The following is a 17032-nucleotide window of genomic DNA, read 5'->3' as shown; positions in this document are numbered from 1 at the left end:
CAGTAAAGTGGTTGGCAGCGCGCGTTGCCATGGGAACGGAAGTCTGGATCCCTGCTGGTTGCTTTATGTTCACAAATAGAATCCACCGCTGGTGGAGGAGGATTGGGGGGGGTCGTTCAGTGTTAAATTGGAAATGCATTATTCATTTAATATAAGATGTTTGCAGAGGTTATGTTTATGGATACGCTCTGTTGTACCCCCCCCCCCCCCTGGCATCGGAAAGGTCAGGGGGGGGCGCAGTTTGGGAAAGATTGCGTGTATTCATTGTTTTCCTGCCATCTGGGTTCAGGTCCATTGTCTTCTGACGCCTGGCGTGCAGATAAAACAGCTCGCGAGGCGAAATTTTAGAGTTTTCTTTGTGCACCCCCCACCCCCCTGCTCTTTTGTTTTGTTTTGTGTTGTTTAATTAAATTGCAAAAATAGAAGGTGGTGGCTGTTTTTATGTTTGTTTTTGTATTTTATGCCATTTTATATGTAGGGTCAGCGAAAAGCAGGACGCGCGATGTTAGGAGCAAGATGACAGCCCTATAGTTAGATTAATAGGGTTTAATTAATGCTAATGTACGGTGTCATTTCTGCCTTCGTGTTTAACATTCAAATATGCAGCCCTTGCAGACTGCATAGGTCCAGCCTGTTGCAAAACTACAACTCCCAGCATGCCCGGACAGCCGTTGGCTGTCCGGGCATGCTGGGAGTTGTAGTTTTGCAGCAGACCCCTGGCGTAGCTGACTAATTAGCAGGCCATATCGAGTCCTATCCTGTATTCTTCAATAGGGTTCACTTACTTACGATCAATAGATTCCAGTCTGTGTCGCACCAGGCGAAATGTTGACAGCACATAAATTAACACGCGCATCAGCGTGACGGGTGTCTGTTTGCATCCCGTCGCCGTCACAAACAATATGCATGTATTTAAAAAAAAAAAAATTAATTTTTTTTTTTCCGGCATCGCTAGCGCACAATCTTATCACGTTCCTGCGAATGTGTAAAAAGCTGTGATTTCCTTTAATTGCAGCTGCTGAGGAAGCGGCACATCGGAAACGATATTGTGACAATAGTGTTCCAGGAGCCCGGAGCCCAGCCGTTCAGTCCCAAGAACATCCGCTCTCATTTCCAGCACGTCTTCGTGGTCGTACGGGCGCACAATCCTTGCACGGACTCGGTCTGTTACAGGTACGATTGCCCGGCGCAGGAGTGCTTTGCATAACAAATTGGGGAAGGGGCCTCGGCGCCTGTTCCCTCCGGGGAGCGCGGGTGTTTAAACATTTTCTGTTTCGACAGTCCCTAGATGTAATCTATATCGGCTATCTGGTTTTTATCTAGGATTTTCTGTCTTTTTATTTGGTGTTCTATATGACACTTATATTGTTTTATTTATTTGTTTGTTTGTTTAAGATATGTAAATATGTACAAAATATAACCTTCATGTTAATTTTATATTAAGTTATACAGTAAATTACGGTAAATTAAAAAATTCAACATTTTAAAATAGTCATTTAAATGCATTGTATTTTATTGTTTGATTTGTGTGGAAATTACAACCTAGATCACCATTTTGTATTGTGTGCGGGGTTGAAAGTATTTATAGCTTAAATGTTATTGTTTAGATCAATTATTTTAGTGCATATATATGTGTGTGTTTGTGTAACCTGGTGTAATTATTCCCACTTATTGTTAAGGGGGTTTTCCAGGAAAAAGTTGAACAGATTTGTCAACTACTTCTATAAAAAAAAAATCTTAATCCTTCCAGTAGTGATCAGCTGCTGAAGTTGAGTTTTTATTTTTTTTTGTCTGACAACAGTGCTCTCTGCTGACACCTTTGCTTATCTCAGGAACATTTATTCCTTGGGAAGAACACTTTTTAATGTGATTTTAGAAGGTCTTCTCAAAGAGGTGTCACTGTACAATATTTTAAAAGTCAGCATCGTTGTTTTGGGAACTTTAGCATGTAAAATACATTGAACTTTTTATAAGAGGTTCTCTACCAAGATGTTTTTTTTTTCTGTCAGATAATCTGATTAATAATGCAGTCTGATATGGAGATTGTCAAGCTGCTCATCCACTCATCTGTCTGCACAGATACAGCTTTAGGCTGCATTCACACTTCACAAGAAAAATATGGCTGTAAAAGCAGGCATCCCGTGACATCGCTGAGGGGGGTCCTCCCCCATATCGGTGATCGCCGCAAACCGCTGGTCAGTTCAGACCAGCGATTTGCGGCGATTCCGGGTCATACAGGTCTACGGTGACCCGGAAAATAAGCGGGTTTAGAGCTGTCCGACACAGCCCCGTTTCCCCTGAAGGGATAGGAGTGAGGTGGAAGGGGTGCCACCCCTCCTATCCCTGCGATTGATCGGTCAGAAGCGACCGACCAATCGCAGAAGGGGGGGGTTGGGGGGGGGGGGGGAGTTGTTAAAGTTCAGTTCCCCCGCTCTGCCCACCCATGGGTGTCCGGGCAGAGCGGGAGAACGGTGGAGATCACCCAATCCAGGTCCAGGCGGCGGTGATGTCATCCGGCGGCGATCCTGATTTCACGGTGGTGCAGAACTTCAGCGGCGCCAATCTGGGTAAGTGGCTTGGAGGACCACAGTTTAGAGTCTCTAAGCTGTGGCCCTTCAGATCTTTCAAAACTGCAAGTACCAGCATACCCAGACAGCAAATGGCTGTATGGGCATGCTGGGATTTGTAGATTTGCAACGTCTGGAGGGCCACAGTTTGGAGATCACTGTGCAGGGGTCTCTATACTGTGGCACTCCAGAACTGCTGTCTCGGCATGCTGGGAGTTGTAGTTGCGTGCCTCCAGCTGTTGCATAGCTACAACTCCCAGCATGCACGGTCGGTCAGTCCATGCAGAGAGTTGTAGTTTTGCAACAGCTGATGAGGGTTGTGCATACAGGGTACAATAACACGGCATGGGTTTACATTGAGTTTTCCGCTGGAGGCAAATTTTCCACCGCAGCTCAAACTCCCAGAGGGAAACTCGCTGTGAACCTCCGCCCATGTGAATGTACCCTAAAAACACTACACTACACAACACAAAATAAAGGGTAAAACACCACATATATGCACACACCCCTAGACAGCCCCCCCCCCCATAAAAAATAAAATCTCCTCGTACAGCAGTGTTTCCAAAAAGGAGCCTCCAGCTGTGGCAAAACAACAACTCCCAGCATTTCCGTACAGCCATCGACTGTCCAGGCATGCTGGGAGTTTTGCTACAGCTGGGCGCACCCTGTTTGGGAAACACTGCTGTAGGGTATTTGTGTTGGCGGAGGCAATTGTAATGCTTGCATTCGGGTCCGCCCCTGTGCAAATCCCTAACTTAGGCCTCAAATGCGCATGGCGCTCTCTCACTTCTGAGCCCTGTCGTATTTCAAGGCAACAGTTTAGGGCCACATATGGGGTATTTCGGTACATTGGGGGATTTTTTTCTCCTTTTACCCCTTATGAAATGGAAAAGATAGGGTCTACACCAGTGTGTTAGTGTAAAAAAATTAAATGTTTTACACTAACATGCTGGTGTCCCATACTTTTCATTTTCACAAGAGGTAAAAGGAAAGAACGACCCCCTTGTGTGGGTGCAAAGTGATCTGTGGACGCACAACAGGGCTCATGCACTATGTACATTTGAGGCCTAAATTGGTGATTTGCACAGAGGTGGCTGATGTAATGGTTCTGACATTAACGCAAAAAAAAAAAAAGGGCCCCCATTTTGGAAACTTCACCTCTCACGGAACATAACAAGGGGCATAGTGAGCCTTAACACCCCACAGTTTACCCCTTATGGCACCACAGGGGATTTGTAAATGCATATAGCCCCCAAATTCCATTCCAAACATATTCTCTCTTCAAAAACCCAATGGCGCGCCTTCTGTTCTGAGACCTTTAATGCGCCAGCAGAGCACTTTACGTCCACTCGGGAGAAATTGGGCTTCACATTTTGGTGTCCATTGGTGTCCATTTTCTCCTATTACCCCATATGAATTTTAGTGTTAAAAATCAAGTTTTTCATTTTCACTTTCACGTCCAACTTGTGGGGTGTTAAGGCTCACTATACCCCTTGTTACGTTCCTTGAGGGGTGTACTTTCCCAAATAGTGTGCCATGTGTTGTTTTTTTTGCTTGTCTGGCACCATGCGGGCTTCCTAAATACAACATGCCCCCCAAAAACCATTTCAGCAAAATTCGCCCTCCAAAATCCCACAGTTGCTCTTTCCCTTTTGAGCCATGTTGTGCGCCTGCAAAGCACTTTACGTCAACATATGAGGTATTTCCTTACTCGAGAGAAATTGGGCAACAAATTTTGCAGGGCTTTTTCTCCTTATAACCCTTGTAGAAATGAGAAAAAAATGGGCTACATGAACATGTTAGTGTAAAAAATGGAGATTTTGATTTTTCTCCTCCACTTTGCTGCTGTTCTTGTGAAACACCTAAAGGGATAACAAACTTTCTGAATGTCATTTTGAGTACTTTGAGGGGTTCAGTTTCAATAATGGGGTCATTTGTGGGTCATATCTCACAGAAAGGGGTACTCTTTTATATTCAACTGGTGCCAGAAAGTTAAACAGATTTGTAAATTACTTCTATTAAAAAATCTTAATCCTTCCAGTACTCATCAGCTGCTGTATAATATAGAGGAAGTTCTTTTCTTTTTGAATTACCTGTATAATACAGAGGAATTTCTTTTCTTTTTGAATTACCTTTCAGTCTGACCACAGTGCTCTCTGCTGACACCTCTGTTCATGTCAGGAAGTGTCCAGAGCAGGAGAGGTTTGCTATGGGGAATTGTTCCTGCTCTGGACAGTTCCGGACATGGACAGAGGTGTCAGCAGAGAGCACTGTGGTCAGACAGAAAATAAATTGAAAAAGAAAAGAACTTCCTCTGTATTATATATACAACAGCTGATAAGTACTGGAAGGATTAAGATTTTTTAAATAGAACTAATTTACAAATATGTTTAATTTTCTGGCACCAGTTGATTAAAAAAAAAGTTTTCCATCGGAGTACCCCTTTGACCCCTTAAGGACATGCGCAGTAAATGTATGGCGCTGCATAGTGTCAACGCACAGCGCCGTACATTTACAGATCATGGCATCTGCGGCAGTGCGGCACTTATAATGGATGATCTGATCGCCCGCGGGGATCAGATCAGCCAAGATGGCGGACGGAGGTCCCCTCACCTCCATCGGTCCGTCTCCCGGGGTCTTCTGCACTGATCTGCCGTTCAGCAGACCAGAGCAGAAGATCTCCGATAATACTGATCAGTGCTATGCCCTATGCATAGCACTGAACAGTATTAGTAATCTAATGATTGCTATAAATAGTCCCCTATGGGGACTAAAAAAGTGTAAAATAAATGTAAAAAAAAGTTAATTTTTTTTAAAAGCCCCTCCCCAATAAAGTTTTAAATTACCCCTTTTCCCCATATTAATACAAAAGCGTAAAAAAAACTATAGATAATAAACATATTTGGTATTGTTGCGTGTGTAAATGTCCCAACTATAAATACCGTATTTATCGGCGTATAACACGCACTTTTTAGGCTAAAATTTTTAGCCTAAAGTCTATGTGCGTGTTATACGCCGATACACCCCCAGGAAAGGCAGGGGGCGAGAGGCAGTCGCTGCCCGCTTCTCTCCCCTGCCTTTCCTGGGGTCTAGAGCCCTGCTGCCGGCCCTTCTCTCCCCCTGGCTATCGGTGCCGCTGCCCGTTCTGTCCCCCTGACTATCGGTGCCGGCGCCCCATTGCCGGCGCCGATAGCCAGGGGGAGAGAAGCGGCGCCGACAGCCAGGGGGAGAGAAGGGGCAGCGGCACCCATTGCCGGCGCCTCTGCCCCGTTGCCTCCCCCCCATCCCCGGTGGCATAATTACCTGTTGCCGGGGTCGGGTCCGCGCTGCTGCAGGCCTCCGGTGTGTGTCCCCTGCGTCGTTGCTATGCGCTGAACGGCGCAGTGCATGACGTCATGCGCCGCGCCGTGCATAGCAACGACGAAGGGGACGCAAGATCACGGGGGTCCCCAGCGGCGGTACCCCCGACATCAGGCATCTTATCCCCTATCCTTTGGATAGGGGATAAGATGTCTTTGGCCAGAATACCCCTTTAACATGTCGTAATATGTGACCGTAACCTTTTGAGTTCTCTATGACCAGCATTCTAGCTTTGTTTTGAGTTTTACCAATGGGTCTATAAACCTTAATATTAAATAACGTTTGTGTAGTTGTGACTTGTGTTTACGATGGGTTCACGATATGCATATTTTTATATTGCAGTGTTGCTGTCACACGATCCAGAGATGTTCCTGGTTTTGGTCCACCAATCCCAAAAAGTTTCACCTTCCCTAAATCCACAGTGTTCAGGGACTTCCTCTTAGCCAAAGTTATCAATGCAGAGAATGCTGCTCACAAGTCCGAGAAATTTCTAGCTATGGCTACTAGAACCCACCAAGAGTACCTAAAAGACTTGGCAGAAAAAAATGTCACTAACACATCCATCGATTCATCTGGAAAGTTTCCATTCATTTCATTGGCTTCAAAGAAGAAAGAAAAAGCCAAGCCATATCCATATGCTGAACTGTACAGCACGGGGGCCATCATCTGGAGTGTCCAAGTTGAAGACTTCAGCAATGCTTTGGAGATCGAATGTCTCCTGTGCATCTCCAATGAAATCCTGGCTCTCATAGACCAGGAAACGAAAAGTGTGATATTTAACTGCTCGAGCCGAGATGTTATAGGATGGACATCTAACAACACGGCTGTGAAGGTTTTCTATGAGCGCGGAGAGTGTGTGTTTATCAGAAGCTACAGCAACAATAGCGATGACGTAAAGGAAATAGTCAAGCGGCTGGAAGTAAGATCTATCTCCGTAAAATATTGAAGTCAAATGTCTCTTAATGTCAGATAATGTCATGATGACACCACGAACTGTAATTGACCAATGTTCTTGAAGCGTCAGAAATTTTGAGATGGTCATTACATTAAGTACTGTGACTTGACACAATTTATAGGTCATCATAACCTGTACGCTGGTTCATGTTCATAGACTAGACACGTGGATTCATTCTAGTACAAGTTGATATAAGGTCGTTCTCTTACTCATTAGGGCTGCAAGATATGGGGAAAATGTGCGATTAGGGAAGGAAATATTGCGATTGTAATATAATAAACTATAATAGTAAAATTCCCTAATTTACTGTCCAATTTCCCCATTTCATGTCCGCACACCCCTTTCATGTAAATACCCAAATGTCACACATCTCCCCTTCCATGTGACATATCTCCCTCTCCATGTCCCATATCTCCCCCTCCATGTCCCATATCTCCCCCCTCCATGTCCCATATCTCCCCCCTCCATGTCCCATATCTCCTCCTCCATGTCCCATATCTCCTCCTCCATGTCCCATATCTCCTCCTCCATGTCCCATATCTCCTCCTCCCTGTCCCATATCTCCTCCTCCATGTCCCATATCTCCCCCTCCCTGTCCCATATCTCCCCCTCCCTGTCCCATATCTCCCCCTCCCTGTCCCATATCTCCCCCTCCATGTCCCATATCTCCCCCTCCATGTCCCATATCTCCCCCTCCATGTCCCAAATCTCCTCCTCCATGTCCCAAATCTCTCCCTCCATGTCCATTATCTCCCCCTCCATGTCCCATATCTCCTCCCTCCATGTCCCATATCTCCCCCTCCATGTCCCAAATCTCCTCCTCCATGTCCCATATCTCCCCCCTCCATGTCCCATATCTTCCCCCTCCATGTCCCATATCTCCCCCCTCCATGTCCCATATCTCCCCCCTCCATGTCCCATATCTCCCCCCTCCATGTCCCATATCTCCCCCCTCCATGTCCCATATCTCCCCCCTCCATGTCCCATATCTCCCCCCTCCATGTCCCATATCTCCCCCCTCCATGTCCCATATCTCCCCCCTCCATGTCCCATATCTCCCCCCTCCATGTCCCATATCTCCCCCCTCCATGTCCCATATCTCCCCCCTCCATGTCCCATATCTCCCCCTCCATGTCCCATATCTCCCCCCTCCATGTCCCATATCTCCCCCCTCCATGTCCCATATCTCCCCCCTCCATGTCCCATATCTCCTCCCTCCATGTCCCATATCTCCTCCCTCCATGTCCCATATCTCCCCCCTCCATGTCCCATATCTCCCCCCTCCATGTCCCATATCTCCCCCCTCCATGTCCCATATCTCCCCCCTCCATGTCCCATATCTCCCCCCTCCATGTCCCATATCTCCCCCTCCATGTCCCATATTTCCTCCCTCCATGTCCCATATCTCCCCCCTCCATGTCCCATATCTCCCCCTCCATGTCCCATATCTCCCCCCTCCATGTCCCATATCTCCTCCCTCCATGTCCCATATCTCCCCCCTCCATGTCCCATATCTCCTCCTCCATGTCCCATATCTCCCCCCTCCATGTCCCATATTTCCCCCCCACCCATGTCCCACATCTCCCCCCTCCATGTCCCACATCTCCCCCCTCCATGTCCCACATCTCCCCCCTCCATGTCCCACATCTCCCCCCTCAATTTCCCACATCTCCCCCTCCATGTCCCACATCTCCCCCTCCATGTCCCACATCTCCCCCCTCCATGTCACACATCTCCCCCCTCCATGTCACATTAACCCCCCCCCCCTCTCACACACACACACACACACCAATGTCACATCTTTCCAATTAATGTCGTGCCAGGTCGTGGGGAAACATAAAATAAACCTGACCCTCACCGAGCCCTGGTCCCCCGCAGCTCCCATTGTGCTCCAAACGGTCCCGGTATCTTCTGTTTGCTCCGTCTCTAGTTTTTATGCCCTGTATCTTTATAGCACCTTTTATTCTAGTTTGACCTTTATGTCTGATAATGTAATGATTTTTAATTTTTCCTTTTCTTTTTCTTTTAACCATTTATACTGGGTCTGAATTTCAGATTGTCACCAAAGGATGCGAGTCTGTGGAAATGACATTGAGAAGAAATGGTTTGGGGCAGCTCGGCTTTCATGTCAATTATGAAGGAATAGTTGCTGAAGTAGAACCTTATGGCTACGCTTGGCAGGCCGGCCTAAGACAGGGAAGCCGTCTGGTTGAGATATGTAAAGTTGCCGTAGCCACCTTAAGCCATGAGCAGATGATCGACCTTCTGAGGACATCAGTAACGGTGAAAGTGGTCATCATCCCCCCTCACGATGACGGCATTCCACGCAGGTATTAGTAGTTACGATTTTTTTGTCCTATGATTATGTACCATATTAAGATTTACTAAAACTGTCAAATTGGAAGGTTCTTGTCAATAGGGCAATTATCGGCCAATAATTACCCTCTGTGTTAAACCCAGCAATCAGCTGACGAATGAGAAAATGCTCATTGGGCAGCCTTACCTACACGATAACTCAGCCCTGTAAGGCCATGTTCACATGACGTAATGTTCCGCAAAGAAATTCAGCACAGACATTCCGCTGCAATAGGATTCTGCTTCACTGTGCACACGGCGGAATTTCCCAATTCTGGCGTCCACAGAAAGAATAGACATAGTCTTTCTGCGGAATACTCAAGATAATGCATTGACGGCTCATTTCCGAGCGGTCCTGCTATCTGTGGAATGTCTGCTCTGAAATTTTCCGGGCGGACATTCCGCTATGTTAACATAGCCTATAACAGGCTCTATAAATGAGCATCAATTAGCACTTTCATGAGTCCGTAATCTGCCTGTTTAATACCAAGACAATGCAAACTTAGGCTATGTTAACAAACTGTCTTTTAAAAAATAAACTACAAGGTTTTTGCCTATTTTACGGCAGAAAAGATGGACGAGAAATGGCCATCTTTTTTCAGTCAATGGGAGAGATTTATGTGTCTATTTCCTGCATCAATATAGACCAACCTACAGAGCGTTAGGCCGGTCTATTGTGAGCCTAATTTATCAAAATTCACACGGCTCTTGATAAATTCTGCGCACAGACTTTGGGATCTACAGTTTAGACTGTATTTAAAAATGCTCCAGCACGGTCTGACATTTCGGCGTACTTTCGGCCGATGCGACTTTTCGCTGAAAAGTTGCTATTGATAAATTCAGCACCAATGCAATTTTCCATCTAAATTAGACTAGAATGTATAATGTTCTAAAAATCCTCTAAAGCAAATGTCGTGAAAAAGTCACGTATTTAGACTGCAACTTTTTGAGAGACACTTAGACAGGAAAAAACTGTCTAAATCCTTTGATAAATACCCCCCATTTAGCTCAATAAAACTAGTAATGCACACAGTGTTTTTTAACAGCTGTCCCTTAAAGGGGTACTCTGGTGGATTTTTTTTTTAAATCAACTGATGCCAGAAAATTAAACAGATTCATATATTACTTCTATTTAAAAACCTTAATCCTTCCAGTACTTATCAGCTGCTGTATGCTCCACAGGAAGTTCTATTATTTTTGAATTCCTTTTCTGTCTGACCACAGTGCTCTCTGCTGACACCTCTGTCCATGTCAGGAACTGTCCAGAGCAGGAGCAAATCCCCATAGCAAACCTCTCCTGCTCTGGACAGTTCCTGACATGGACAGAGGTGTCAGCAGAGAGGAGGAGAGGTTTGCTATGTTCTTTAATAGGCAGAGTTACAGAAGATCACAGCACGTAGCACTGGGCTGCGCTTATTTCTGTGACGTTATATCTTTTACCTATCTATCACCTGGTAAAGATTTTTAAGTTTTAGAATTATTTTTAACACTTGGGAAGAACATTTTTCGTTCGACAAAAATGAGCTTAATCTATTACTTGCGGTAGATAGATAGATGAAATTTGGAGCTGAACCATGGTTGGTTGCTATGGGCCAAATCTAGCTAACTAGTACAGATATAAAATTAGAGTTTTGGCCCATAGCAACCAACAATGTTTCATCTCCAACTTTCATCTATCTAGAGCTATTATGTGTATTAATGGAATGTGTAGGTGAGTCTTTTCACGTCCACACTTTTTTTCCCTGTCATTCTATTTAGCTAGTACAGTGTTTTCCAATTAGGGTGCCTCCAGCTGTTGCAAAACTACAACTTCCAGAATACTAACTCTCAGCATGCCCGGACAGCCGTGTTGAAAAAACAGAGCCAGTTTCTTTCAAAAACCTCTCCCCGTCTGTCTCAAGGTTGGGTGTGGTTCTGCAGCTCCGTTCCATTGAAGTGAATGGAGCCAAGTTGTAATACCACACCCATTTTTATTCCTGGATAACCCCTTAAATGTAGAACTAAAAATCACTTTGCTGTTTCATAATTTTCCTGCCATTTGCTTTGTGGCTGTAGGAATCATGTTAAATCTAGAATATTGCATAAACACTGGGGAGATTATTTCTGAATTTGCAGAGGTGAGGTGGTGTTTGTGCAGGGAAAAAAACAGCTTGGTGCTTTATTCCCATCTATAAAATATGCCATTGTTTAATAGATGCGAGTCCCAACTCTTCAGCCTCCTTGCAGTGGATGCAGCTGAGTGGGCTCTTTTACACATTTTGCATAACTTCCCTTGACTTTATGCGTAAATAACATCACACCGTGAGCAATATTTGCACATCTCCCTTTTACATGGGAACTGTCAGATCCAAAACTTTGTATATGTTGTTACTGATGAACATTAAAGACCATTTGTAATATGGTTGTTCAAATTATTATTTTATTTTTTTGTATTTAATAAATAAAACTGCTCCTGAAAATCCCACCACTAAGGGTCACCATACCTACTGGGACAATAACCAGTCCTGCAGCAGCATTAGGCTTGTCCATGAGTCATGGACAAGAGATGACTATTGGAAAAGGCTGCATGAGCAGACACACCAATCATCTCCCACCATCACAAGGGAGGGACACACCCCCTTCCACCTTAAACCAATCACCTCCAACCACCACAAGGAGGTACAGTCACCCTTCCCCTGAGAGGATTTCTAACACTGTGAGCTAAAGAAAAGAGGTATTTTCATAATAAGTATAAGTAATAGAGGTGTAAAAATCAGATTTATGTGGTCAGGATTAGGTCAGATAAGGCCCAGAGCACAGCAGTATATACCAAAGCTTAGAAGATGCTGTCTGAGAATTGACTAAGCAAAACAAGTCTTATTTCCTTTCATTTCAGCTTCCAGAGGGGGAATTTATTGGGGGATATTTACAGTTTCCAGAGGGAAAAGGAGCCTAACTGGAGGTGATGTAGAGCATGTTGCAATAAATGACAAAAGAAGAATGCATGCGCTAGGGAGTTTGGGAGCTATAGGCAGAATTCAGACAAATGGGTCATGTGACATTTCCCAACAGACCGTCCACAGTAGCAAAGATTAGCAGTGCTGCTTTGAGGGGAGTGCGTTAGCACCAAGAAGGCAAAGAATGTGAAAAGGGTATATTTTTAGACATAAAGTGCTAAGTTTTAAAATAGTGGTTAACAATTTAAAGGGGTATTCTGGGCAAAAACATTTTATCCCCTGAATGCGGGTACTGCAGGGAGATCGCGGGGGGTCTCAGCAGCGAGCCCCCCGCGATCAGACCTCTTATACCCTATACTTTTGATAGGAGATAAAATGTTTTTGCCCGGAAATGATGGATCGCTCCTTTAAGGGACGTTCACACGTACGGAGATTTGATGCGCAGGATTTTCTGCTGGAGATTTCAATGTAAACTAAACGACTGAGAACAGCTTCTAATCTGCAGTTACAAATCCTGCGCATCAAATCTGCGCAACATCCGGTATGTGTGAACCTACCCTTAAGAGGAATCTGTAAAAGATGTGATAAGATCTGAACTGCGATGTAATTAGTATTCCGTGTCTTCCAGGCTTTCTGCAGTAATCTTAGGTAGACCTGAGGGGGAAGAATTATTTATTAAGGTTGTACAGCACTTAATTTAATGAACATATCTTATAACTCTGTTGTTTGAAATGAGGGCCTCTTCATCCATTTATAATGGTGTTAGAAGAATTTGTTGACACTTTGCTAGCAAACGAAATCATATCTTGAAGTTCTAGGACAACGCTCAAAAATATGTTTCATCAACCCTACAAGAAATATGTTACAACTGGAGATGAGTAAACCTCACAAAATTCATTTGTATTCATATTGTTTGTAGGTACAGCCTGTACATGTAAACTTCAGAAGAAAAATGAAGTCAGCACTCACCACATCTTCAGATTATCATCTTTTATTGTAAAATACTCACATCTTAAACAGGACGGGAAGACATGTAGAGGGGGTACCACAAGGCCTTGTGGCCCCCCCCTTCTACATGTTGCCCCTTCCTGTTTAAGATGCGAGTATTTTACAATAAAAGAAGATACTCTGAAGATGTGGTGAGTGTCGACTTTCATTTTTCTTCTGAAGTCTATATATACAGTTGAAGTCTTCAGTCAGAGCACCACGAAACACTTCTCACCTTTCAAGGTTTATTTGTCTGATATTGGCGCTAGTGGTATAGCAGTGCCGGACTATCCTTTGTTCTTTGTATATAGCTGTAAATGGCTGTCAGCATGTACAGTAGTTTACTCTCTGTGCCATATTGAGGAATGCATTGTAGAGTCCACTAGAATTACACACTGGCATACCGTAAGCCAGGTGTTAGTGAATAGTTATGTAGAGTTAGAGTACCTCGTATGATCTTGATAAATTTTATAATCCTCCCAGTTCACTGCCACCATCATGATAAACCTGCCTTTATTTACATTATTTTTCCATTTTCTACCTTGATTCCATGTTTTGCTGGATTCACATAAGTAGAATACGGGTGCATTTTTAACCCCGTATTATGGATTCAAGTTCCGGCCCAAACTGACTGCATTGTAGTGAAATGTAAAGATGAGTAGAGAGTGTTTGGGAACATGTGCAATGTCATTGTAGCATCAGCCTCCATATTGCATATATTCCGGTACAGCCCGTTTGTAGTGCTGACTGAAGGAAAAGCGTTCTCCATAGGGGGTGTTATCATTCTCAACCCTTGTACTGCTTTGTGGATAAGTCAGTAAACTGAATGTATTTTCGGTGTATAATAATTCATAATGTCCTGTCAGTGTCTCATTACTATGAATATGTCTCTTTTTTTTTTTTTTTTTTTAGAGGTTGCTCGGAAACCTACCGCATGCCAACCGTAGAGTATAAGATGAATGAGGGCATCCCGTATGAGCTGAAGTTTCCATTCAGAAACAACAACAAATGGCAAAGAAATGCGGCCAAAGGAGAGGCCGCACAACTGAGACAGATTCCTTCTCAGCTTCAGAGTCCAGTCTCATCAAGAGTATCTTCTGTTAAAGGAGATGGGAAGATGCAGACACCAGAACGTTCCGCAAACATTCCTCGGAGTATTTCCAGCGATGGCCGTCCATTGGAGAACAAGAGGTGAGATAGAAGATTGTGGAATTAATCCTAATGTTTTAAACAAATGGGGCAGGGGATATAGCTAAAAAGAGAAGACAGAAGAGGTGGTCCTCAAAAGTCTGTGACCACATACCAGATGGCACAGGCTATGATAGCCTATTGCACCCACTTTGTCAAAAGTGAGATATATATATATATATATATATATATATATATATATATTCTATTTATTTATTTGAGTGGACTTATGTTGGCATGTGTATATTGCAGAAATCATTTCCGCTTAATAATACTTACCCGAACTTTTTTTTTTGTAAGTAACTAATGTTCTAATTGAAACCATGCTTTGGAAATTAACATAGGCAGTAGTTCTGGCACAGACCTAACTCCCCATGACTTACCAGGCTCTATGAGAACTTTACTTCTTTCATTTTGGATCAACTTCCATGTAACTTCCTTTACTAACTTCCTTGATGCTAACAGTTAGGATAAGCAGGAAGACATCTCATACTGTGTCCAATAAATAATATCTTATCTGGTTTGAATAAGGCTGTCTCCGGCATCAGAGATTTATGTCTCTGTTTCATCTGTCGCTATTGGACGATCCCAGCAGTGTCGTAATTCTCCTAGCAATCTTTCTACCTCCAGTGATACCGGCTCAAGTGGAGGCTCCAGTCACAGGCAGAAATCTATGCCCGAAGGGTACGTCACTCCTCATTGTTATCATTGTCAACTTCCAGCTCTTTTGGCTTGGAATTTTATTACCCGTCTTGGTTCTTGCAGCTTTTTGGATTGCTGCAGTGTCTTCTTCCCATGGTTTCATTTATTGCAGGACTTGTTCATTCTATCCAGTTCTTGTGGTGTTCACTATCCTCATACATAGTTTAAGGGGATGTTCATTATAGAATATGTCTTTGTGCTAGAATGGTATTCTGAAGAAAAGCTCTAATCTGCAGGGGAACCTAGTGAGAAGTGTTCAATTACACACAAGCTCCTTCATGGTTCCCTTTGACATTAAAGAGCTGTCTGTATAATCACAGAGAAGGGTCCTCTAGATTAAGAGACTCTTTTTTAGCCACTGTGTTCTGGATGATTGATTGGAAGTCCTGAATAAGCGGCTCCCATCTATAAACTCAGTATGCCCTTATGATGTATTTGGATGTGACTTAAATGGGTTTTCCCAGTCCCTAAAAATGTATCCCCTATCCACAGGTTGGATCCTATGATCACCAAAACAGGGCCCCCGACTCTCACGCTGCTTGGAGTGGGGGGGGGGGGGGGGGGGGGTTGGCATGTGCTCCATGCATTGTCTTCTATAGAAGAGCTGAAGGTACTGGAGTACCTTTTGGGTTTGAGAACTTTCTTAATGTTTCAAGCATATTTTCAACAATGCTCTGGCGTCAGGAAATCTTTTAAAAATTCCCAGGTAACTTCTGAGCCCAAGACTATTGCGATCTGGATACATATTTGTTGAACCTCCAGTAAATCCATACCCAAATTGCGATGGTCCCGCACAAGTTTCGGGCTTGGGAATTTTGAAAAGATATCCTGCTGCCATTCAGCATGGCTTGCAGCCAAGCTGGGGTAAAAATTCAAATAAATTAAAATAAAAAAAGGATACTCTCCTGTAATGATACCTCCACCGTTTCAGTGGCGCCAATCCTGCTGCTCAGCACTTTCTAGTCTCTGTCTCAACACAAGGTAGTGCCCGCTTAGCCAATCACTGGCTCAGGCAGGTCACTATGGTCCTTGTGACTAGAAGAGCATCCACTTCATTGTGTCCAGACATAAGCAGGAATTGGTGAGTAGCAGCGATGGATAATGGCAGGTAAGTGCACATTTTTTTTATTTAGTCCAGCATGGCAACATTTAAACATAAAAATCCATCCTCAGACAATTGCCTTTTAAGAATGTTTCTTAAGGGTCAAATTTTGTCTGTTGCAGATTGTGGGTATAAGTAGTTGTGTATTATCCCTAGAAGTGTCATCTATATACAGATTTACCTTGAAAACCCTCTAGCTTAATACAATTGGGTGCATCATTTTCATGACTATCTTTAAAGGAGAGGTAACATTCACATCAAAGCCTGTCCTTAATATCTGTCCAAAATAAAGTCTGTATAGCCATGGGTTACACAAAGCATGCTGGTAAGTGGCCCCTATCATCTATGTGGATTAATGACTTGATTAGTAATTAAGAAGTACAAGTTGATCCAATATGAAAAGACATAAAATGTAGTAACAGTGCCAAGTGTCTGACTTGAAGTTCCTGATGAGATTTGATATTTAAAGTATTTGATTTTATTGATAGCTTATTCACATAGGTCATCAGTATCTGCTCAGTGGGGGGTCTTAAAGCAGACACCCCCACTGATCAGCTGTTTGCCAAAGCTCCAACGCCCACATACACAGAGAACAAGGCCAGAAGCAGGCAGCTCCATACATTGTGTAGTTGCCATATTGCTTTATTGCAGTTCAGTTGGCATTAACTTTAAGGAGAGCTGAGCTGCATTAAAGAGTTTATATAGTGAAAACATGGATAAGTAATGTGTCCAAAATATAATAATAATAATAATAATAGAAAACACCTCTCCTTACCTCCCTTGTTACCCCCCATAGCCTCTTCACATCCTGGAGCTGCAGACAATACATCACATTGCCAGTCAGCCAATCACGGGCTTCAGCGGTGTTCAGTCTTAACCA

General features: G+C 43.8%; 1 protein-coding gene across 7 annotated transcripts in view; it reads left to right on the top strand.

The window, feature by feature from the left end:
• The window catches only part of SIPA1L1 (signal induced proliferation associated 1 like 1), a 278502-nt gene that overhangs the window by 212600 nt on the left and 48870 nt on the right, over positions 1–17032 (top strand). For 5 of the 7 annotated variants that reach the window (XM_056545756.1, XM_056545760.1, XM_056545757.1 and 2 more), the window contains 6 exons: positions 1016–1173; positions 6270–6846; positions 8938–9212; positions 12113–12178; positions 14073–14351; positions 14880–15032. In XM_056545756.1, coding sequence (XP_056401731.1) covers positions 1016–1173; positions 6270–6846; positions 8938–9212; positions 12113–12178; positions 14073–14351; positions 14880–15032 — 1508 coding nt within the window. The remainder of the gene's footprint in view (positions 1–1015; positions 1174–6269; positions 6847–8937; positions 9213–12112; positions 12179–14072; positions 14352–14879; positions 15033–17032) is intronic. The other 2 variants (XM_056545759.1, XM_056545758.1) reach the window with 2 other exon arrangements.

Source organism: Hyla sarda, chromosome 11 (genome assembly GCF_029499605.1).
Source record: "Hyla sarda isolate aHylSar1 chromosome 11, aHylSar1.hap1, whole genome shotgun sequence".
Taxonomy (NCBI): Eukaryota; Metazoa; Chordata; class Amphibia; order Anura; family Hylidae; genus Hyla; species Hyla sarda.
This window is presented reverse-complemented; position numbering and strand designations above follow the sequence as displayed.